This window comes from Polypterus senegalus, chromosome 7, assembly GCF_016835505.1.
Source record: "Polypterus senegalus isolate Bchr_013 chromosome 7, ASM1683550v1, whole genome shotgun sequence".
Taxonomy (NCBI): Eukaryota; Metazoa; Chordata; class Cladistia; order Polypteriformes; family Polypteridae; genus Polypterus; species Polypterus senegalus.
In genome coordinates, this window is record NC_053160.1 from 36422701 (window position 1) to 36447025 (window position 24325).

A 24325-nucleotide genomic window follows, 5' to 3' on the forward strand; every position below is an offset into this window, starting at 1 on the left:
GAGAGGAGTCTCTATATGTCTGTCTCCTGGTGTTTATGTGGTTGTATTTTTATAGGTCATGACACCCCAGCAGTAGCAGTATTTGTAAAACATAGCAAATTGTTCTTATTACTACTTCAACTTATTCAGGGATTCTAACCTGTTTCTTATCACACTTGTATTTTAAGATATAAACCTACTGTATTATTTTATCTTTTGGTTCCTACTATGTACTTTCTGTATCACTAGATCCAGCTATAAAATATATCTTCTGCAGTTTGCCTTTCTTATCCTTTAGCCATAAAACCAGATTCTTGCCTTATACAAGGTCACCCTGACATGCCATGATTGTTGCTCTGTTTGTCCCTCACGCATGGTTGTTCAGAAACATAACTATCAGGATACATTTTCTGTAGGTGGCTAGTCTTTGAAGGTGTAAGAAATGTGCTATTTTGATCATTAATGTGTTTCCCATTTTTCATGGTTGCCCTCATGTTTTTGTTATAATGCTCTGTGTTGCTAGGGATTTGATTTGCGCATGTGATTGATACACTAAAACCAAAACAAAAACTAGAAGCCAAAGGACAGACTTAAGCCAAGTTTGAAATTGCTGCAAAGTTTTTACCTAATAGTTGTTTTTTTTATTAGAAGTCTTTACTTTGCCTTGCCTGGTAACTTCTAGCTTCCTTATTCTCTACTTAACTTAAAGAATTTTTGCTGTATCGAACTGCAGACAGCACAGTACTACTAATGTGGTTGCACTATTGGGCAAAGGTATTTTGTAATGTAATCAATACATGGAACCTGTGAACTTGCTATTTTAAAATTTGAATGGCTGTTTAAAGTGGACAGTCATCTTGTACATTTAGTTACCATGATGTCACATGTGTATCACATACCAAGCAACCACATAGCATCATAGAAACTCGAAACACACATAATGATGGTGTTATTGAAAACCAAATACTCAAAATGGTGATGCAGTGACATCACCACAATAATGTTAAAATAACACATTTTTCATAAAAAGTATTGTGCATGAATCAAACATGATCTTAATGGATTCCTAATAAACATTCCCAAACCTTCTTAATCTAGCTAATAAAACGTGAGCCTAATTTTCACCAACATGGAATGCTAAAAGACTGATCTAGGGGCACACAAACCCGAAATTTGAGTAAGCAGTGGCACTAAGAACCACGGGTCAGTTTAAGAGCACCACAAGACACTAGTGGCGCTTTTCCACTGCATAGTACGGCACGACACGGCTCAGTTCAGCTCACTTTTGGGGCATTTTCCACTGGGAACAGTACCTGGTACCTGGTCCTTTTTTTAGTACCACCTCAGCTGAGGTTCCAAGCGCGCCGAACCGTTACCAAAACGTGACGTGTAAACTCTGCTGGTCACTAATTGGCCGGAGAAAATCATCATTACTGCGTCACTGGCTATTCTTTTCTTTAAAGGTACACACACACGGAAGTTTGTGTCCCGTCTCTCCATCGCTGGACGCAGTTTGTTGCATAAGTGGATGAATGTTTCTTCAGACATTCGAAAGTTCTCCAGCCACTGAGTGTTTGGAACAATCAAATCCCACCACTCTGAAGCACGGTTAAATGTCCAAACAGATGGTCTGTTGCGGCGACTTTTTTGCAAAATGTCGAAGATCTGTAATATACAGAATCAGCATTTTAATGTTACACTGGCAGTTAAGTTCATTTTATGCTTTGCAACAGTGATAAAAGTTAGCTAGTGATGTGCTTTTTTTAGATGCTTACCCTTGCACGTCATCGAGCTAAAGTGTTGTCGTTGTCTGCGTGTTGTTGTAAAAGTTCCACGGTGTCACGGCAGTAGACGCGGCGCAACTATAACGACACATGAATAATCCCGCCCACTCTAAAGCGGTATTAAACTGCAGTCGAAACGCAAACCGAGCCGAACTGAGCCGAACCAAGGTGAGCTGTACTGAACCGTGCTGTGCCGTACTATGCAGTGGAAAAGCGCCATATGAGGCAGAGTGGAGTGGCACTGCAATTTTTCTGGACTCCCTTGAGTCACTGGGAAGGTCAACACATCTGGGTTCACCCTGGTTCTGTGCATAAAAGTGTTGGAGCTTCCAGGGCTGCCAGAAAGAGTATGTGCGCAGACCTTACACACAATGCTCAGGAACCTCTACGTGATTTTCCAGACATATCTGAAGGTAGTTTAGGTTAATAGGGTTTTTTATTGTCATATGTACAAAGTATGCTGAAGTTATTACTTGCACATGCTAATCAATATACAATACGTCACCACTCTCTGACACCATAATCAACGAGTACAGAGTTGAGCTTGGACTCTGAAGACAAGTAGCAGGGAAGGGTTTACTGGTGAGAGAAAGACTGACCAGTGTCATTTTAGAGAGAGAAAGGTAAAAAAGAGTGTCTATGAGTGCTTAGTGAGTGGAAAAGTGGACCAGCCACCCCATGGAAAGCAAAATTGTTTAGGAATTGTATGTCTGGAAAGGGGGCGGCACGGTGGCGCAGTGGGTAGCGCTGCTGCCTTGCAGTTAGAAGACCCAGGTACTCCGGTTTCCTCCCACAGTCCAAAGACATTTAGGTTAGGTGCATTGGTGATTCTAAATTGTCCTTAGTGGTGCCCTGCCCGGGGTTTGTTTCCTGCCTTGTGCCCTGTGTTGGCTGGGATTGGCTCCAGCAGACCCCCCATGACCCTGTAGTTAGGATAAATCAGGTTGGATAATGGATGGATGTCTGGAAAGGCATAGGTTTAGTAATTTAATATTATTGTGTTGTTGCTTCTTTGAATGGTACCTTCTCCATTTGTGCTTTTACTATACTATACTTTCACTATAAATGACCATCCTTCTCTGTCTATTAGGGTGTCCCTTGTAGATCAGGGAGTTTTGGGAGTTTTTTCCTTGTCTTCTCAGAGAGTCAAGGCTGGGGGGCTGTCAAGAGGCAGGGCCTGTTAAAGCCCATTGCAGCACTTCCTGTGTGATTTTGGGCTATACAAAAATAAACTGTATTGTATTGTATCAGCAAGTTTACAGTATATCAGTTATTGTTTGTTTAGTATGTGAAGTTCTATCTTTGCTGGGAAGTGATATGTCTCCAGCTGTTATAATCTGTAAGACTGGCTAGATAGAGTAATAATGACACCATTTTATAGTCATCTGGTATAATGCCAATCTGTCATTCTATATACCATGCTGCAAAAGTGGGTCAGCTGGATGGCTACAATAAATCTATGTCTTTAGTTATTTGGTTATTATACCATCAATGCCTGCTATTTTCCTGTTCTTTAATCTTTTAATGGTCCTTGTATCCTTTTTGATTGAAATACGTCAGTGATTGATGTTAAGAGGGACTTGTGTGTAGTCTAATTTAGGAAAAAAAAAGCTTTTCATTGTGCTGGGCAGTTTAGCATTATCTACAGGTATTTAATTTTAACTATTATTACTTTGTAAAGATGTTGCTTTCAGTAATTGCTTGGTTTGCTTTTTATCCTATCCTACCTCAATTAATGTTGTTTTTGATTTTTCTCTTAATGGCTCCTTGACCATTACAGTATGTTATTAACGTAGTATCTTCTAATAGGTGAAGGTGGTGGGCCATACTGGACAGGCAATAGGCTTTAAGCAGTTCGGTTGCTGCTCCACTCCCTGTCTTTCACACACTGTGTGGCCTTACTCAAGTCACTTAACTTTCCTTTGCTTCAGTTGTGCAAAAAATGTACACATTAACAATACAGTAATTGAATTTACAGGTTACTTTGAGTATGGATCAGTAACAGGTAGAGTTCTATATTAATCTACTTTCACCTTTTGTATTATTTAATGTGTAGCCTTTGTCAGACTGCCTCATATTTCATAGACATACCACCTTCCCTTCTACAGTTAGAATATCATGACAAAGTTGATTTATTTCAGTAATTCCATTCAAAAAGTGAAACTTGTATATTAGATTTATTTATTACACACAGACTGATGTATTTCAAATGTTAATTTCTTTTAATTTTGATGATTATAACTGACAACTAATGAAATTCCCAAATTCAGTATCTCGGAAAATTAGAATATCAATTAAGACCAATGCAAATAAAGGATTTTTAGAAATGTTGGTCAACTGAAAGGTATGAACATGAAAAGTATGAACATGTACAGCACTCAATATTTAGTTGGGGCTCCTTTGGCCTGGATTACTGCAGCAATGTGGCGTGGCATGGAGTCGATCAGTCTGTGGCACTGCTCAGGTGTTATGAGAGCCCATGTTGCTCTGATAGTGGCCTTCAGCTCTTCTGAATTGTTGGGTCTGGCGTATTGCATCTTCCTCTTCACAGTACCCCATGGATTTTCTATGGGGTTAAGGTCAGGTGAGTTTGCTGGCCAATCAAGAGCAGAGATACCATGGTCCTTAAACCAGGTACTGGTAGCTTTGGCACTGTGTAAAGGTGCCAGTTCCTGTTGGAAAATGAAATCTGCATCTCCATAAAGTTTGTCAGCAGGAGAAAGCATGAAGTGCTCTAAAACTTCCTGGTAGACGGCTGCATTGACCTTAGACCTCAGAAAACACAATGGATCAACACCTGCAGATGACATGGCACTCCAAACCATCACTGACTGTGGAAACTTTACACTGGACCTCGAGCAACGTGGATTCTGTGCCTCTCCTCTCTTCCTCCAGACTCTGGGACCTTGATTTCCAAAGGAAATGCAAAATTTACTTTCATCAGAGAACATAACTTTGGACCACTCAGCAGCAGTCCAGTCCTTTTTGTCTTTAGCCCAGGCGAGACGCTTCTGACGCTGTCTCTTGTTCAAGAGTGGCTTGACACAAGGAATGCGACAGCTGAACCCCATGTCTTGCATACGTCTGTGCGTGGTGGTTCTTGAAGCACTGACTCCAGCTGCAGTCCACTCTTTGTGAATCTCCCCCACAGTTTTGAATGGGTTTTGTTTCACAATCCTCTCCAGGGTGCGGTTATCCCTATTGCTTGTACACTTTTTTCTACCACATCTTGTCCTTCCCTTCGCCTCTCTATTAATGTGCTTGGACACAGAGATCTGTGAACAGCCAGCCTCTTTAGCAATGACCTTTTGTGTCTTGCCCTCCTTGTACAAGGTGTCAATGGTAGTCTTTTGGACAACAGTCAAGTCAGCAGTCTTCACCATGATTGTGTAGCCTACAGAACTAGACTGAGAGACCATTTAAAGGCTTTTGCAGGTGTTTTGAGTTAATTAGCTGATTAGAGTGTGGCACCAGGTGTCTTCAATATTGAACCTTTTCACGATATTCTAATTTTCCAAAATAGTGAATGTGGGACTTTCATTAGTTGTCAGTTATAATCATCAAAATAAAAAGAAATAAACATTTGAAATACATCAGTCTGTGTGTAATGAATGAATCTAATATACAAGTTTCACTTTTTGAATGGAAATACTGAAATAAATCAACTTTGTCATGATATTCTAATTTTATGACTAGCACTGTAAATCTATAACCTCATTACAAAGAGTAAAAGGACAAAGAGGAGTTAACTTTCAACTTAAATAATGTATTATTGATAATATTCATAAAACAATAACAATAAGCAAAATAAATCTGTATATTGGCAAGCATACAACCTGATAAATAATGACATGTGTTTCAGGCGGCACATAGGCTTGCAGTTACTTTAAATGATTCCAGTTAAGTCATCAGTTAATGGCTTTCTTCAGGACAGGCTGCATGCCTGTGTCAATATGGCTGCCGAGTTGTGCTTCTCAGCGTGGTGTTCTTTTCATTTCATGGTGTGGGAGATGCTTCCTCATCAAGATGGGGGTGGTTGCGGGGGAGGGGTACAGCAATCAAATTTATACATTCTTTGTCTAAATTCTTACACCAACAGGGTGTTATGGTACAGAATGGCCTCTGATTCAAACCAATCCCAAACAGCCATACTTCAGACCAATGAGGGCCCACAATACCTTTCACACCTGCCCCCAAAACCATTTGTTTAGCTGGTGCTTGCCTTCTAGGTAATTTGGCTTTCCTGTGGGAGTTGATTAAGAGGGTCCCACAAAGAATCACTTGTCAAACTGGTTGTAGGCTCTTCTCTTGATCCTGTTATAAAATGTCTCGCTTAGTCCTAAAGACTGGCGGGGGTTCTTAAACATCAAACTATTGCTGTTTGTATCAATAATCTAATACTAATATTACATTGGTCTAAGTTACAATTAAAGACATACAAAATATTTAGCAACTTATATGCAAAATTTCACACCACAACACTCTGATGCAACTTTAAACTCTAATGTATAATTCATGATTTTTGATAATTTAGATCTTGAAAAGGATGTAAAGAACTACATTGAAAAACATTACTGAAGACCACAATATATATATATTATGCTGATTGGCACCATCCAGAGAGTGTAAGGATGATCCTGGGTAAAAATAGACAAGAAGTGCTAACTTTAATTGTCCCTGACATGCTAGAGCTTCCCTGTCTCTGAGGTGGACTACTGGCCTCTGTCGACATTGACATCTATAGTTATGACGTTTTGAGGTTAGCTATTTGGACTGAAGGCATGTCAGGACTGACAGGCACACAAATCGGCTGATGCTGCAGTGATACAGTATTGCGTCCTTGCTGTTTTTAGCTGGTTTCTCTTTGGAATCTTGGAAAGTTACACCATATTTTATTTACGGCTTTATATTTATTTTTGTTCACCTCAGTGTTGACAATTTATTGTTAGGAGTCAATATTAATGCGTCTTGCACCTAATGTTACTTGCATAGGCTTTAAACCTCAGAGCCCTGAGCTGTGTTAAGCCTAATCTGAAAATACAGACAGGTTTTTTTAAGATGGCATTGTATTTTTTTTCTCTTGTATTTTAATACTTATTTTCAAATAGTAAAGACTTGCATGTTAGCTTAAATGGTAACTTTAAATTAGCCCAGTGTGAGCAAGTGGTGCTGTTTATGTATGTCCAGCATTCCTGAGATATGTTTGGCCTCTTCGCCTCATGTAAAAAATATATATGGAAAGTGGAGAGATTTATTTATTTAATTATTTTAAATAACTGTTAATAAATGCACCCTGTTTCTAGACACAGGTGGAAAAGAGTGCTAGCGCAGTTACTGCATTTTGTCAGAATTAAAATTACCACTCTTCCTCCCCAAACTGGATTTAATGTATCATTTTTGTACCCAGTGAGCTGTTAATGATCACAGTATAATTTACAAAGGCAGGCTGACATTCTTGTTATTGTATGTGTGTGTGCGTGTGTGCATATATGTGTGTGTGTGTGTGTGTGTGCAGACAATGAAGAGTTGAGGATCTAGCCCAGGTCCTTTTGTATTGTAAATTTAAGGGTTTTAAGAGAATTTGGAAAATCACAGGGCATTGCATGAAGGATTCTTGGTTCAACAAGACTCTTCTCTCTCACTCCTTCCCTCTCTGTCTCTCTCTGTGTTTTTCTCTACACTCTGTCCAGTGTATTAAGGAGCCTAATCCCATCTGCCTCCTGGGTCCTGGGACTACCACATATATAGAAAGAATATATTTTACATACACACTGAAGGGGGAGCAAGATGGATTTGAATATTTCAGATTTTAGGTGGGGGATCTTCATAGGGGAAGAGAGAAGAGGCATATTAAGCTTCTAGTATGAGTCTACACTCCATTCTGCGTCTTCTTCTACATACCTGCACTAGGAGTGAACTGCTTGTCACGTTCTTGCCATAAAAGCATTTTGATGAGAACAGGCGGCTGAACCCAACATAACATGCCAATCACTGTTCATCTAACTTTTTCAAGATATCCTGAAGATCTTAGGACCTCATGAGGACTACTCTTTCCTGTACTGTTTGCTGACTGGTATATGCATGAGTGTATTGCCACCCTTATAAAGGGCAGTTGTTTGTGGTCTCCTACTACAGCCAGGATGGCTGTGTTAAATGGAGGAGTTCCTCTAAACCCTCTTGCAACCCTGCTAGCAACACCAGTGAACATAAGACAAATAAGAAACACAAGAAATCTGACAAACGAGAGGAGACCATTCAGTCCATCAAGCCCGTTTGTTTAGCTAATAGCTAAGCTGTCCCAGTGCTTTAGGTATCCTGAAGAAATAGAAGATGGGGCCAGAATGGCTTAGTGAGTAAAAACCATGAGCTTTCAGGGGTTTTTTTAGCCTTTGCAGTTGTTACATATACTGTAACATACTCAAAACTACTTAAGTTTAATTCATTTAATTCATTAAGCACAAGGCAGAAATCAACCCTGGCCAGAATGCCACTCTATCACAGTATCCACTTTGGCATAAAACCCATAATCACACACACACAACTACAGTGTTGGAGTTGCTATTTAACCTAACAAGCACACTTTGGTGGAAATGGGTGTCAAACCGATTAAGGTATATAATGCATTAGTAAGATCCATCTGGTGTATTGCATGCAGTTTTGGTCTCCATATTACAAAATATACAGACACTAGCGTGTGCGGCCAACTACGTTGTGCGTGTTAAAGTTGTCTGTGAAGGTCTACCTGTTTAAACGCGGCTGCCAGTCGTGAACTGGGCCCTTCATCACACAGCATTATGATTTTTTATAAGGGAAACAAAAGTAAAAAAGAAAACCCTTGGATATTGATTCGATAGGAACGGCCCACTCGGAATCACTATCCGAATCATAATTATGTGGTGGTGTAGGAGCATTTCTGTTTCTGTCCGTTCACAGTCCGTCTTGTTTTCAGGACGCTGTCGTTTCCTCTCACTGTGTCTTCTCAACCTTTCTCCAATCTCGCAGGTTGCTTTGTGGCAATCCAAAGAGTAAGGCAATATACACGCAGCAATGGTTATTAAAGGGGGACACATAGGTATCAAGGCTCTTTAAAGCATAAATAGGGATCACTTCACTGACATGTGAGCAAGCCACGGTACAACTGTGAGACGCGCAGCACTCGCCGGCTACAACGTAACAATAATAATTTCCGGAAGTGCTGTTATGTTGTCATTCATTTTACCCACTGTCTTTCTTTCACTCATATGTTACGTAGGCACATACCTTTTATCTTCGGCAATCTAATTTTCTAACCAGGCCTCGGGAGCTAACCAGCATAACACTGTCCACCACCCCTTTCGTTATTCTGGCACATTGTTGACATCCGTGAGTAACAACAACGTACTAAACTTTAATGTGGTCTACACATGCGTGGAATTCGCAGACAAAGATCAAGATCTAAATGAAGATCTCTTTAGTTAATTTAAAGCACAACAATTTGTTTAGTTTGAATGTCTGTGTTTTGAGGTGTGACTGGCGTACTACAGTCTTCAGTAGTATAAGCCTGGATGAGATTCTTAATGCAATGCCTATGTTTTAGCTGTCTCTCTACTCCCATCTAGTGCTTCTTCTTCTAATTCATTTGCGGACAAACAAAAATCAAGATCCAAATGAAGATTATATAGAGATACTGTAGTGACTCTAGAGAAAGCCCAGGCAAGCGTACCTAGGCTGATTCTGGGATAGCGAGGTATGAGCAGAGAGGATAGAGTGAAGGAGATGAACCATTTTAGTTTAGTGTTTGTTGAACTGAATGACCCTTTCTTGTAAAGGATGCTCATGAGATTCAGCCTAAGGATGATGCTAGCCACTGCTCCACCATGCCATCCATAATTACAAATGCACCATGGCCAAAATGCAGTATTAACACAGGGTTAAAAATAAACAGACAGACATTAGATAATAACTATATACAGAGTGTCTACCTTACCTATGTCCTAGGTCAGCTGCATTCTAACTTTGGTTAATCTGAAGGCAAACAATGACAATTTAGATCAAAAGTAAAACATGTAAATGAGTCAGTTATCTGAGGCACATTTCACAGATTCTAAGAAAATATGCAGTTATATAATATAAACATATCAGACCAACTTGATAAAAAATGTATCTGACTTTTAACATGAATATTCACTGATGGGTATCTTTTGTGTTCTATATGAAATAGTCTCACAAAAAATGTAAACAAAAGGTTGTAGTCGGAAGTTACAAAGATATTTTCATTTTTGTGATGTGCCATTGAAGTCATACCAGCCTTCTTGGCAGTGTACCTGAGCTAGGCCATATTGCAATATGATTCAACTTAAGTCTGAGTTAGAGTACCAGCATAAAAGAGGATTTGAATGCTCTCAGACCCGTGAGAGCCATGCAAACTAGGAAGTCCAGAGCAGCCTCCATCAGCAAAAGGTAGAAAAACACACTACCAGAGGCCAATAAACAAAGTTCTCACTGGGAAAATCTAAAATTAAAATTTGGAGCATAAAAAAAATGTTTACAAACCCTGTTAAAAAAAAAAAAAAGGCCATGCTAATAAAAATAGGTATGGCAAAACAAATCCATATCAACTCAGCATGAACTGAGCAGGGTGTACTGTGTACACTGAAGGATTAAAAGCTAAAGTCAGACAATGACTGAGTGCAAAACATGAATTTGAAAAGGCAAATTGGGGCAACTATCATGAAGTACTGTACACTTACAGTACACAATTAAAGTATTATTTGGAAGACCCATTTTTATTGCTAATAGGTTAATAATGCCACAATTGAAAGATGACACTATTCCAGAACAAAAAGCAATAAATAATACAAGTGGTCATTCATAACACTGCCTGCTATGTCTACTTACTAGGACTGCAGTGTGTATTCCCCTCTGGGACAATGGGTCTAAGAGTGCCTTGACACTTTAATCCATGCCCTCTCGCTCACTGAGTTGTTCATCTTGGCTTTTGGTGGAGTTTCCTTTCTCAAACGCAAAATATATTGGAAGAGAAATATTAAATTGATGGCCACATAGAAACTACTTTTCCAACTCTAAGGCTAATAGAAAAGAGTAATATTTGTAGCCATTGTTTATTAATAAATATGGTATGCATTGTAAGAGTAGAAACTGTGTGCCCACTTTCAAGATTTTACTGTGAATTTATGTGTTTCCCTTTGAAGAGGAAGATTTTGTGCTCTCTTGACCAGGAGGTGGAGCCAAGGCAGTCAGTACGACAGTTGTCCCTTGTGTGGTCGGATCACTCCTAAAAATGACTTGTGTTTGTTCTGTCTGTTCTGAAATAAAGTTTCTGTCTCTTGGAAAACCCTGAGTGCTCCTGTTCAACTTTGTGACCCAAGCTTTCACAGCCCGTAATACAGCTTGGACCTGCTGTAGGCGTTGTTTCCATGTGCTGAAATAGATGACTATTCATCCAAGTAAGCAGCACTATAGGAGTTATGAGGATGGAGCACTTTATCCACCAGATGCTAGAAGGTCATGGGTGCCCCATGTAACCCAAATGGAAGGACACAATATTGCCAGTGACCACTCGGGGTGCAGAGTCTGTTAAAGGAACCTGCTAGTATCCCTTTGTCATGTCAAGAGTGGTCAAGAATTTAGCCTGTCCTAGCCGCCTAAGGAGGTTGTCTGCTTGTGGTATTGGATAGGTGGGAAACTTGGTTAACTCCACCAGAAGTCATTGCAAAACCTCCAACTCTCATCAGGCTTTGCTACACAGACAATAGGGCTGGACCAGGGACTATGACTCTCCTCTGTCACACCTAGTTCCAACATACGCTTGAACGCCAACTCCACTTCTTCAACTCTTTTTGCCTCTCGAAGTTGATATGGGCATTCTCAAACTATCACCCTAGGCTCAGTCACAATGTCATGCACCATCAGGGAGGTTCATCAGTGTTTCTTGCTCTCCACTTCTGGGACAGACAGGGTAACTACTTCCAGCTCCCGTCACTGTTGGGTGGTCAAATTAGCGCCAAAGTTAAGGTCTATTTTATGAGCAAAGAGTGAACGGGGCTGTCTGGAGGAGGGGTCTGGTTCCCTATCTTTCCACGGTTTCAGCAAGTTCATGTGATATCACACTGAGCACTGGAGTGCCGCAGGGCTGCGTGCTTAGTCCACTGCTGTTCACCCTGCTGACTCACGACTGGACAGCCACGCACAACACCAACCACATCATCAAGTTTGCTGATGATAGAATGGTGCTGGGACAGATAAGCAGGGATGATGAAACGGCATACAGAGATGAGGTGGAACAGCTGTCTGCATGGTGGAAAGACAACAATCTATTTCTCAATGTCGACAAGACAAAAGAGATAATTGTGGACTTCAGAAAATCACATCCTGCCCACATCCCACTCAGTATCAATGGTTTAGATGTGGAGACTGTTAGGAGTACCAAGTTCCTCGGTGTGCACATAACGTAGGAACTTAAGTGGATGCATAACACCTCATCATTAATCAAGAAAGCCCAGCAGAGACTACACTTGCTGAGGTGGCTGAAGTGAGCAAGTCTTCCCCCTTCCATCCTCACCATGTTCTAAAGAGGCACCATTGAGAGTGTTCTGACAAGCTGCATCACTGTCTGGTATGGTAATTGCAACATATCCGACCACAAGCGCCTGCAAAGGATAGTGAAGACAGCAGAGAACATTATTGGGGTGGCTCTCCCTTCACTACAGGACATATTTTACAAAGCAGTGTCCTCAAGGCCTGCAGCAATGTGCAGGATCCCTTACACCTTTCACATGGATTTTTCACACTTCTGCTATCCACGAGAAGATACTGCAGCATCAAAACCAGATCTGCCAGGCTGCAGGAGAGTTTTTACCCCCAAGCTGTCAGACTCCTTAACACCATGCTGCCCCCTGGGATCTTCCACACTGCTTCAACCACCTTTAAAAACAGAATGTTTATACATGCAAAGCACTTTCCTGCAAAGACTAGTGTGCATGTAGAAACAAACTGAAAATCTCACACTGTACTTTAAGTATTTTGACATTGTGGATATCCTTCTACTGTGAAACATTATGTCCTGTTATTGTTTACACATGTCTTAAACAACTATTATACACTGATAATTTCTGTATTATCTATATCTATTATTTATTATATTACATACAGTATCTATTGACTATATTTATCTATCTACTGTAGATTGCAAATACCATACATTGCATTAATGTTCATATTGCTAACTACACGTCAATATTGCTGCTAGTTCTTTGTCTTGTCTTTGTATACAATGTCTTGTCTTGGTTGTGTTTTAATTTTAAATTTTAATTTTAATTCTATTTTTAATTTATTATTTTCACGTCATGTTGTTACACTGTGGACCCTGAGCTTCGCAATTTCATCTATCTGTATACTTGTATATGGTTGAGATGACAATAAAGTTCACTTTGACTTTGACTTTGATATACCCATTTGCTTGGTCAGCGAATTGGTTGTTTCACCAAAAAATTGATGAGCCCCTTTCTGTCCTTTAACTTTGTATGGGCCTTGCCAGTGTACCAGTAATTTAGAGTGGGAACAAGTACCATGACCCAATCCCCCGGGTGGAAATCCTGCAGAGATGTGCCGCGGTAATAACAGCAGACCTGAACTGCTTGCACCTTCATGATGTGGGCCTTTAGAATGGGTTGAATCTTCGCAAATCTATAGCGTGACTGCGCAATATCCATCCATCCATCCATTTTCTAACCCGCTGAATCCGAATACAGGGTCACGGGGGTCTGCTGGAGCCAATCCCAGCCAACACAGGGCACAAGGCAGGAACCAATCCCGGGCAGGGTGCCAACCCACCGCAGGACTGTGCAATATACTCTAATATATTTGTGGAGTGGAGGGGAGGGCTCCCAACCTTCCTTTAAATTGCCCAATATGCCCTGGGGCTGCTCTCCACACAATAATTCAAATGGAGAGAACCCCATAGAGGCTTGTGGGACTTCCCGATATGCAAAAAGGATGAGGGGGAGGAGCTGATCCCAGTTCCTTCCATCCTCACTGACCACCTTTTGTAGCATCTGTTTGAGGGTCTGATTAAACCACTTTACTAGATCATGTTTGAGGATTATACACTGAGGTCTTCTAGGTAACTTGGCCATTTCCCTGAAAGTCTCCAAGGTAAAATGCGTCCCCTGGTCCGTCAGGACTTCTTTAAGAATTACAACTTGCACAAAGATCCCTACCAATTCCTGTGCGATGGCTTTGGATGTAACTGAGCGCAATTTAACAGCTTCAGGATATCGGGTAGCATAATCAACTAGGACTAATATATATTTTGTCCTCTAGCTTAGGTTCCTGTGGTCCTACTAAGCCGATCCTGATGTGTTCAAAGGGGATGTCAATAAGGGAAATGGAAATTAATGGATCATTGTCCCTCCTAGGAATCTGCCATAGTTGGAATTCCGGGCAGGACATGTAAAAACGGTGGACCTCCTCATTGACTCCCGGACAATAAAAACTGAGCTTAATCTGCTCAAGAGTTTTTTCGGTGAACAGGTGGGCTCCCAGTCCATGGGACTAGCAGCAGTGACCTTACCTCTCTCTTCCTTGTGGTCTGCTTCCTTATGAATAAGGGCTGATGATGACGACGTTTCAGCACCCGATGTCCCAGGACTTGCCACGTCACTGTGAGAGAGCGAACTTTCTCTCTCTGCCGACTGCATACACAGAATGGAGGCAGCTGGGGACGAATCTTTGCCATCCATAACTAGGCCCAAACTATGGTTAGTAGTGGTTAATGTTAAACTGCTTTTATTATCAGACCAATCTTACCCCAGTATCACTGGTAACTGAGGGTTTTTTAGGACCAATACTATCATCTTCTTCAGAGTCCCCTTATTAACCAATGTAGCAGGAGGCGGACCTGTACTGACGGACATCTCTGTGTACACAGGTCAGACTGGTCTTGTTTTTAAGCCACTGTCGCAGTAACACAAAGCGGCAAGCAACAATTGAAATATTGCTGCCATAATCCATGTATCTGTCTCCTCGTTCCTTAAGGAGTACTTCATCCTGCTCACAACTATGTTAATGTGGAAAGAATACACCCTGACTCAGAAAAAGGTTTGGGGCAGCCTCCTGTATACTTGAAATATGGCTGCAAAATAGGCAAAAAATGATAAATGTGAGGTTGTTTACAGATTCGAGTCTAAAACAGAACTGATTGGCAGAAGGAATATGGTGGTTTAAGTCAGGCAGGATAAATTACTTTATCCAGAAGAAACCAGAAGTGGTGTTGTCAGCGCAGAATCAGAGGTGACGTCATTGGGCCCAAAACTGGAAGTGATGTAGTCACATCTAAAAACAGCTTTTTATTGGTTTACATAGCACATTGGTAAAGGGGCAGCATGGTGGTGAGTGCTGTTGCTTTACAGCTTCAGGGGCCTGGTTGCTTTTTGCTTGGTTTGCCTTTTCTCCTAGTGGCACTTAAAGTGCAGACTTCATCATTACATTCAGCGATGAAAAGATACTTGGCTCTGAAAGATTCTATAACAGAGAAAAATAATTGATTTTCAGATAAGTAAGTAAAAAACAGAAATCGGTATCATATTAAAGATGTACACTTATTTTTTCTCTGAATATATATCCTTTATGTCCACTAATCTTATGGTATCAAGGTCTTTTTTCTTATTTTGGCATTCTTTATTTTTAGAACAGTAACATTTGTTCTAAAGAGTCGTTTTAGCTTTTTGCCTTTCTATTTTCTTTTGTAGCCCCAAGGGCCTCCTTTGCCAATAAATATGCCATCTTTCAATTGTAACTTCTTAAGAAATTGAATGCACATCTGTGGAGGAATTGTTTTTCTTTTTAGAAATGTTTGCACCATCAACACCATCACCACTGTTAAACAGATAAACCTGTTGAGTGCGTTGCTGCAGTTTGCCCAATAGATTCTTGTCAGTGCTTTGTTATCTCCATTTTGCTTATGGCAGATGGCAGGCATTGAATTGACATGGGCAGATGTCATCTGATGACTTTGTTTTCCCTAATCCACACTCTCATCTTGAAAATAAAGGTTTCCTTGTCTTATGGGAAAACTGGCAACTGTTGTTTTTATGGTGTTATGTAAAATCTGTGCATGTTACATGACATGTCCTATACGGGTGACATGTATTTCTATGCCAGCTTCTTTAATTTGGGCACCTACAGTACATGGTTACAAATGGGTATGTTTCTGTCCCTAAATCTGTCATGCTAATTCTTAAAACATTAAAATATTTTATATCTTCAACAAAAGTTTCAGCTCTGGTTTGGTTTGTGGTATTTATTTCTGCTTTTTTTTCTATTTTATTGAATTTTTTAAAAGCAAGTAACACTCCATACAAAAAAGTCAAACTTAACAAAACTAAACTCAATTCAACCCTCACCAACGAGAAAGAGAGGAAGGCCAACAGCCAGAGTAAAACTTTTGAGAGTAGAAAAGAGAGGAGAAAATACTTTTCCCCAGTATAAAAGTTTATTCTAAAATGGTATTGATTTGGTCCTGCCAGCTTTTAAAAACATTTTGAACAGATTCTCTAATTGAGAATTTGATTTTTTCTAATTTCAAAAAGTATATAAAATCAGTTACCTACTGACTTAAAAGAGGTGGGCTATGATTCTTCCAGTTGAGCAAGATAAATCTACATGCTAATAGTGAAGTAAAGGCAATTACAGTTTGTTTGTCCTTCTCCATTTTAAGCCCATCTGGGAGTCCACCAAACACAGCTTTGTAATGGATTAGGAGGGATTGTGACACCAAGGCTGTCTGAAAGGCATTTAAAGATTTTGGTCCAGAATGATGTTAATTTGGTGCCGGCTCAAAAACATGTTACCCAATGGGGCTGGAGCTCAATTGCAAATGTTCACAGGTTGGATCTTGTCCTGGAAACATTTTGGACAATTTTAAACAAGACAGATGTGCTCGATAGATGATTTTAAGTTGAATAATTGAATGCTTTGCGCATATGGAGCTTGAGTGAATTATGCGCCTGTCTGCTTTTTACTCCTTTTCTGAAATGTCAAGTAAAAGATCATTTTCCCACTGTAATCTTGGATCTTTGAAAGGAAGGGTCTTTAAATTGTTTTTTATATATTATAGAAATGTTGTTGTAGTCATCAAGACTGATCAATATTTTTTCTGGAATAGAAGTAGGTGGGAGGTGAGGAAAACTGGGCAAATGTTGCTTATCAAAGTTCCTAATTTGGAAATAGTGGAAAAATTGTGTTGATGGGAAGTTAAATTTGTAGTGCAATTGTTTGTTGGATGCAAAGACTTTATCCATGTACAAATCTCTAAGTGATTTAATCCCGTACATTTTCCAAACATTAAAAACTGTGTAAGGGCCTGTTAAACTTGCATTTGAGCTATGGAAGCATCTGTTTAGATTGTTTCCATTGTCAAAAAGAAATAAGATAGTTATTTTAGTATTATTTACTAATCCATTAAAATATACTATGAATTTACAGACTGGAAATTCATAAGGGGATCCCTTTTTAATGGTAAGCAGATGTCTTTTAGAGCAACACATGTTTGTGCTGAGAAAAGTAAAGTCTGTGGAACACTTCTTGGGTTACAAAGATCAAACTAACAAGTAAGACTGTTACAAGTACATGTCATCTTATAAACCAGTCATAACTCCAATAAGGCTGAGTTTCTCATCACTTATGTTCATGGCAGTTTGTATCATTTTCTTTTCTATAACATCAACATGAAATTATACGACTCTTGTGTGAGTTTGGCTTATTTGCTGCCAAGTAGATGCATTGTGCTCTGCAGCTTTTGTGTGCTCCCTGGAGATTCACTTTTTCTTAATGTAACTTCTGCTAAGTACTACAATCTTTCAACTTCAAGCTGAGCATAGTGATTAAGTAGGACAAAAATTGCATTTAGCTTTGTTAGTTTTAAGGTTACTGTATTTCCCCAAAACAAATACTTGAGAATGCACAAGAAGCCATCATTCGCATCAAGAATATGAAATTGTTATGTTCAGTTTGATTTCCAGAGGCAACCTTTCCAGGCTGATGCTAGGCTTCTACAGACATCCACTGGCATGAAGGCTAGCAAGCAGAATGGAATGGCAGGGCTTAATGCACAGAGGTATGATGGTCATTATTCAACACTTTGTGCTCATCAGATTCTGCCATGTTTCACCACATGGTCTCTTCCTGTCTTGTGCTCTCTCTCTCCTTTCATTTATTTCAAGTTATTTAGTTGTTGCTCTATTCTTTTATTTACTCTCTCCATATATGCTCCTGCTCTCACTATATCACACATGCCTTTGTTGTACATATCAAGCTCAACGGACATGCTTATTTTCATTAACCAGCTAAAAGCTCTCATTGAAACCCAGTTGGTTTGTGGCAAAAAATGGTAAATCGCCATTCTTCCTGTTTATTATAAAGTGTGGTGAGAGTAGGACACAACAATATGAGATTGTTCACTGGAGTTACTTTTGAAACGTAGTCTAGCTGTATTATGAGAACACTCGCTTGTCCATTTCTTCTAAGTCATTTTGTTGATGTCATAGAAAGTGTGTTAGCCTCTTTTATAAGAAATACCAAGAACACTTTTCTGTGTGCAAAGCTTAGCTAGGTAAAGAATAAACACAGCCATGAGATCACTATTCGATGGCTCTGTCCTTTTTCTTGTCCAACGTACTGTAAATGCTGTGCTTAAATTGTGACCTTGTGATCACATTAGACATTATTTATAGGTATTAATTACTAGTATTTGACTAGTGGTAATTATGAAAGACAATTAATTCTTCTTACTGAATGAATAATACAGTTATAATGATAACAACAACAACAACATTTATTTGTATAGCACATTTTCATACAACAAAATGTAGCTCAAAGTGCTTTACATAATTAAGAATAGAAGAATAAAAGACACAGAAAATAAAATAAGTCAACATTAATTAACATAGAATAAGGGTAAGGTCCGATGGCCAGGGTGGACAGAAAAAACAAAAAAAAAAAACTCCAGATGGCTGGAGAGAAAAAAAAAAAAAATCTGTAGGGATTCCAGACCATGAGACCGCCCAGTCCCCTCTGGTATAATGATAGTATATAGATGAATGCTGAATAATCATTTTAAACTCCCTCCTAAATAAGTGTGCTGGACCCAGTCAGAACAATGCAGGATAGACAGGGTTGGCAAAGGTTTGGATTTCAATACTCATTTTTTTCATAGAAGATGTTAATAAGGAGTAAATATATTTAATGCATAATTTTAATAGAATATTGTTGGAAATATATGTTTTAAATATATGTAATTGTTTAACCTTGTATGAATTCTTAGTTACCATTGTTAGTTACATGGCATGGAAAAATCAAATATTAATTTTTTATTTTTAATTCTGCTTACTGTATGTAGTGTTAATAATTGTTCTTCTTTATATATTTTTGTAAAAGAAACAAATAGGTTTGAGATAAATGAAAAGAATATAGGTGGGGTTTGAGCCATAATACTGCTGACTTACAATCAAACATGCTACCTGACCGGTTTTATACTTGCCGTCTTTGAAGTTGACTTTCTCAGCATGCCTCATACATCTTTACTCCTCCTTGTGTGTCTCACATTTGCACATCCTCTTTTGTCGCATTACCAAAGCCAAACTGACCAATTACACCAAGGCCAAACTGGATAATAAGATTGCTCTGAGGGACTAAACACACAGACCTTTGTGTGTTATTGGTATAGTATGTGTATATATTAAATTGGGGAAAAACATTGTTTTGGAAATTGAACATTGCTAAACACAACCCCACAATGAAACACTCAGACATACTCTTAAACAACAGCTGTGATTCTGTGAGACAATTAAGTTGTTATCCAAACTAAATGAGAAGAAGATGCTGTATGTACCTGCGGTCTTAAATATGATTCTGTTTTGAGTGGTATAAAACCTTATGCTTGCTGCTGACAATAGCCTTGCCTTGGCCTTAGCACACTCCTGCTGCCTGATGGAATTTTTTTGTTCCCATGTTGGTGCTGGTTTCTGGTTGGACTAAAGGAAGACACATGTATATTTTCATGAAAATCAGTTCAGCCTTAAAAGAGAAAATATTGAAAAAGTGGGATTATAACAACACCACCAACATTGCCTTTTGCACAGTATTTGATGTCTTCTTTATTCTGGTCATCAGAGGTGAACTTGACTACTGCAGAAATCCTTTTAAAAGGAAACATACTTAGGAGTGATGGAAGTTTTTCTGGGTTTATGATATTTGCCCTAAAATGAACACAGACAGAAAGACAGGCATGTGACACTCCTGACTTTTTCTATTGACCTTTTTTCTGTACCCTCTTGCTTAGTTCCTGTGGACTTGATTGAGTAATTGTGCTCTTGATAATATTCATATATGTAAATAGAACAAAATGAATGAATATATATTTCAAGTGATTAAAAACTGATCACTTTATTACTCTGTTGTTTGTTGCTTTTCATCTTTCATATTGTATGTGTAACTATTGTAGTGTGCTGAGCTCATACATGGAGGAGTGCTTAATGAATAATCTATTTTTTCACAACTTGTTACATATGTAACCAAAGGTACATTTTTGTTTAAAAGCAATAATTTCAGATTTTGACAGATTTTACTATGTACACAATACATTTATTTGGTACTACAATACATTTGTTTGGTGGTAGTAAAAAAGGTTTTGTGAGAAGTGCCCTTGTGTCCAGTGCCTCTGTCTTATAATGGCAGTAGACATAAAGCTGCTGACATCTAAAAACCTGAGCTATCTCTCAAGAGCACTGATCATTTTGAAAGGTCTGCATTTGATTTGATCTTCATATAATTAGTAGTTAGTCTCCAGGATTCCTCAGCTGTCTACTCTTTGCATTCATTATTATTTCAGAACCAGTGCGTACTGCACGTTCAGTGAATACACTTATAGTTTTCCTCCTCTTTCTCTGTACGTTTTGCATTCGTTTGCTCAGAGGTTGATGCGCTTGCTGCTTCCTGAGCAGCTCTTCTTTTCTCCACCCTAGCGGTACGCTTCTTCTCTTTTTTCGTTGGCAACTTTTCGTGTTAAAACTGATTCTCTTAAGCACTTAAGTCTTCAATCTGCCTCAAGAATGATTTAAGATATAAAGAAGTAGGGGAAGTGACCTCAAAGGTGGTAGGGAATGAGAACGACACCCGTACACATGTGCCACAGGGCCGCACTGCTGTGCGCTGCCGAGAGTTGATTCTACAATAAAATAAAAATAAAAAGAGGAATAAAAATCATCACCCTGAAAGCGGATAGTAGACGTCACGTAGTATATGTGTACCAAATTTCATGTCAATAGGTGAAACGGTTTGTGAGCCACAGGTGATTTAAAATCCTGGACAGACAAACAAACAGCCACAGTAGCGTATTATATAAGAAGATATATATCTTTGTCCAGAGTAGTTTTCATGGACATGTGAAGGTTTTGTCCTTGTTTCATGAAAATAATTACATCTTAATTGTGTAATCATATTTTTTTATATTTGTGTTTCAGGTGGACCAAACATCTCCATCTTACCCAGTGTCTCCTTTCAAGTTCATGAGTTTCAATCTCTCACCACATTTTCTTCATTTGACTTCCTTTTAATGTTTGGCTTATTACTTGAGATTGTGACATCAGTCCTGCCTAGTCAGATTTCAAGAAAGTGGTGAGCTCTCCCAAATCGGGCTTTATTTGCAAGACAAGAGTTTTTCCGATGGACTGAAATGGATTCACCTCAAATCAGAGATGTCAGCAATTTCCCAAGGCACCCTTGTTTTCAGCTTGTCTTAATGATGGACACTGTCCTTAGTACATGATGAGGGATAATTTTGGGAAGACCCAAAGATGCCCATTACCCAGGAAAATGCTGGATGTCACCTCTCTCTACTGGAATGCTGGCTAAACACCCAGGCAGTACAAGATCCAAGAAATTCTAAACCACATGTATGCCGAGCAGCTGTCCAGAAGCTGGTGGAGTACATCCAGCTAAACTTTAATGATGGGGCCAGTGCTCTGCAGATTTGCACTGAGAAGGAGGGTATGGATCTGGAGGTGCGGGCTGTTTTTCTTACCAAATCAGATGAGGATGATGGAGAGTTTGGGTTGAGCTTTGGCAACATTCCTATTTTTGGCGACCCTGAAGGGAGGAAGAAGGGTGGAAGGCGACGACGTAGAAAGGGAGACAGATTGCCTGTTCTTGATGTGGGATGTATTTGGGTGACAGAAGTGAAGAAACAGACCCCAGCAGCAAGGTGTGGAGAAATCAAGCTCAGAGATGAGCTTCTTTCTCTCAATGGGCAACTAATGGTTGGGGTTGATGTCACTGGAGCAAGGTAAGAAAAACGTTTTATGAGATTTTGATGACAGTACTTTTGACAGATACTTCATGAAGTAATCATGTTAGTTGACTTCTAGACCCCCTCACAATTGAGAAAATAGTCTCCATAGTAACTTGTGATAAAATCCATTTCTTTATTATTATTATTTTTTTGCTATTTATAATAATCACTTTGTCGCTCTGTTATGCCTTTTTTAAAGAATTGCTGGTTTTGCTTATTTTTTCCTTTTTCCCATTTTAATGATCTCCATTTAGGTTTTTGAAATTATAGGATTCAGCTTATGAAAAAAGATATAAGTAGATGGAATTCAAATTAATTAGTCATTAGCTTTGCAGGCAGTGACGTTTACTCTTTACTATTGAATTCAGTCAGCAAATTTAAATATATGGGTTTGCTTTATCACAAATATTTGTGTTTATGGTTGGGCCTTTGAAAACATTTAATCAGTTTACAGTATTTTACAGTAGGTGTCTCAGTTGTTTCAACCTGACTCTGTCCACTTTTATTGTGGCTTGTAAGTGTTATACAGTCTAACACTAACATTTTAGATTTTTCAAACACTTGGAGATTTATCCCCTAAAGTCTGTTGTCAAATACTGGCATATACCCAGAATTTCCTTGGCAGAGAGAGAGAGAGAGAGAGAGAGGTTGGGAGCATGTGCTGATAGCGCGTTGCTGCACCCACCACATGGTGAACCACCTGGATTGGGACCCAAGTGCAGTGGGTGACCTCAGCACCACACTGGAACAGTGTGAGGTTTTTTTTTTTTTACATTGGCTAGAGTGCCAATCTTGCCACCAACCTCCAAGTTTTCCCTATAAGTTGGAGGACCTGCTTGCAGGGCTGGATGCAGATTGACATCATACCCAGGTTGAAGCAATTGCAGGTTAGGGGCCTTGCTCAAGAGCCTAATGGGCTACTTGGCAGACAGCTTGAAGAATACTGCTTACCTAGAATTCAAGGAGGTTAAAGGGGTACCATGGTTTTTTATTCATTTTGTCTTCAAACTAACACAAATGTTTAATGTTCTTCTAATAAAAATAGAAAACTATTTCTCTAGATAAACTTCCATTTTATAAATTGATTGTTACACATATATAAAAATGGCAGTTATTGATCAACAGTGCATTTTCTGTAAACATCCAGACAGCTGCCAGCTGTGAATTCATTGCAGAAAATGGAACTGAAAGGATTGGGTCAATTTTAGAACTCATATTTAGTAGCTTACATGGCTCATATTAACTTCCTAAAGCTTAAATGCCTTCATAAAGATCATATGGTGAAATACATGATAAGCAAGCAAAGGTGTCTTCATGTTAAAAATAAAACAAAGTCAGAATTTTTATTATGACATGAAAGGAAAGGACTGTTAGATGCAATCTTAGTTACACAGTGCGCATGTTCACAGATTGAGATGTCAGTCAGCCTGTCATCACGCCTGCTCTTCAAAGCGCATTTACTCTCACACATGCACACACATATAAATATAATTTATAATATACATGTATAAAGACATTCTTGAACCCTGTTAATCTAATTCAGCACTTTAAAAATGTTTGAAAGAAATACATAACTGGTGGTTTATAATGAAACAACAGAATGATAATAAACCACAACTTCTTTTGTACTTGCTTTTACTTTTTGTTAATAAATCAGTTTGATTCACAGCAGAATGTTGAATTTAATTGAATTGCAGTGATTCATCTCATTTCAAAAATTTAAATTATTTCAAAATGTTTGGTGTTGTGCTTGAAATATTATATACACCGAGCAGATAGATCAGAAGTGCATGGCACAAATAATTCTTTTTTGTCGTGGATGTGATGACATTCTAGAAGAGTATGTAGAAGAATAATCAAATAATCCATTATTTTTCACGAAGCTGTGGTGATTAGCAATGCCCCCTCGTTGTTCTATAAACTTTAGTTTCAACTGTCAGCCTTTTCACTACTTATGTAATGGCTACATGTTTTCTCAGTGCTCTCATAGGCTCTCTGTGAGTACTTGGATTTTCTCTCACATTTACAGTTTGTTGGTGATATTGTGATTACCTTTTAAATTTTGGTATGGTTGATGATTCACACTTACAGAGTGTGGCTATTAAAAATTTGCCTAACTTTTCCCTATTCCAGTGGAGTTCAGTATAGATCTCATGCTTCCTACCCTTGTATAGCGGCTGGTAACATGCGACCCATTTGGGGGCTGTGTGCTGCCACA

General features: G+C 39.0%; 1 protein-coding gene across 3 annotated transcripts in view; it reads left to right on the top strand.

Annotated features, from left to right (window-relative positions):
* Positions 1-24325, top strand: part of pdzd2 (PDZ domain containing 2) — a 456165-nt gene that overhangs the window by 76945 nt on the left and 354895 nt on the right. For 2 of the 3 annotated variants that reach the window (XM_039758492.1, XM_039758493.1), the window contains one exon: positions 21281-22101. In XM_039758492.1, the coding sequence (XP_039614426.1) occupies positions 21614-22101 (488 nt within the window). In that variant the 5' untranslated portion in view covers positions 21281-21613. Of the gene's footprint in view, positions 1-21280; positions 22102-24325 lie in introns of those variants that run through there. The other variant, XM_039758494.1, reaches the window with a different exon arrangement.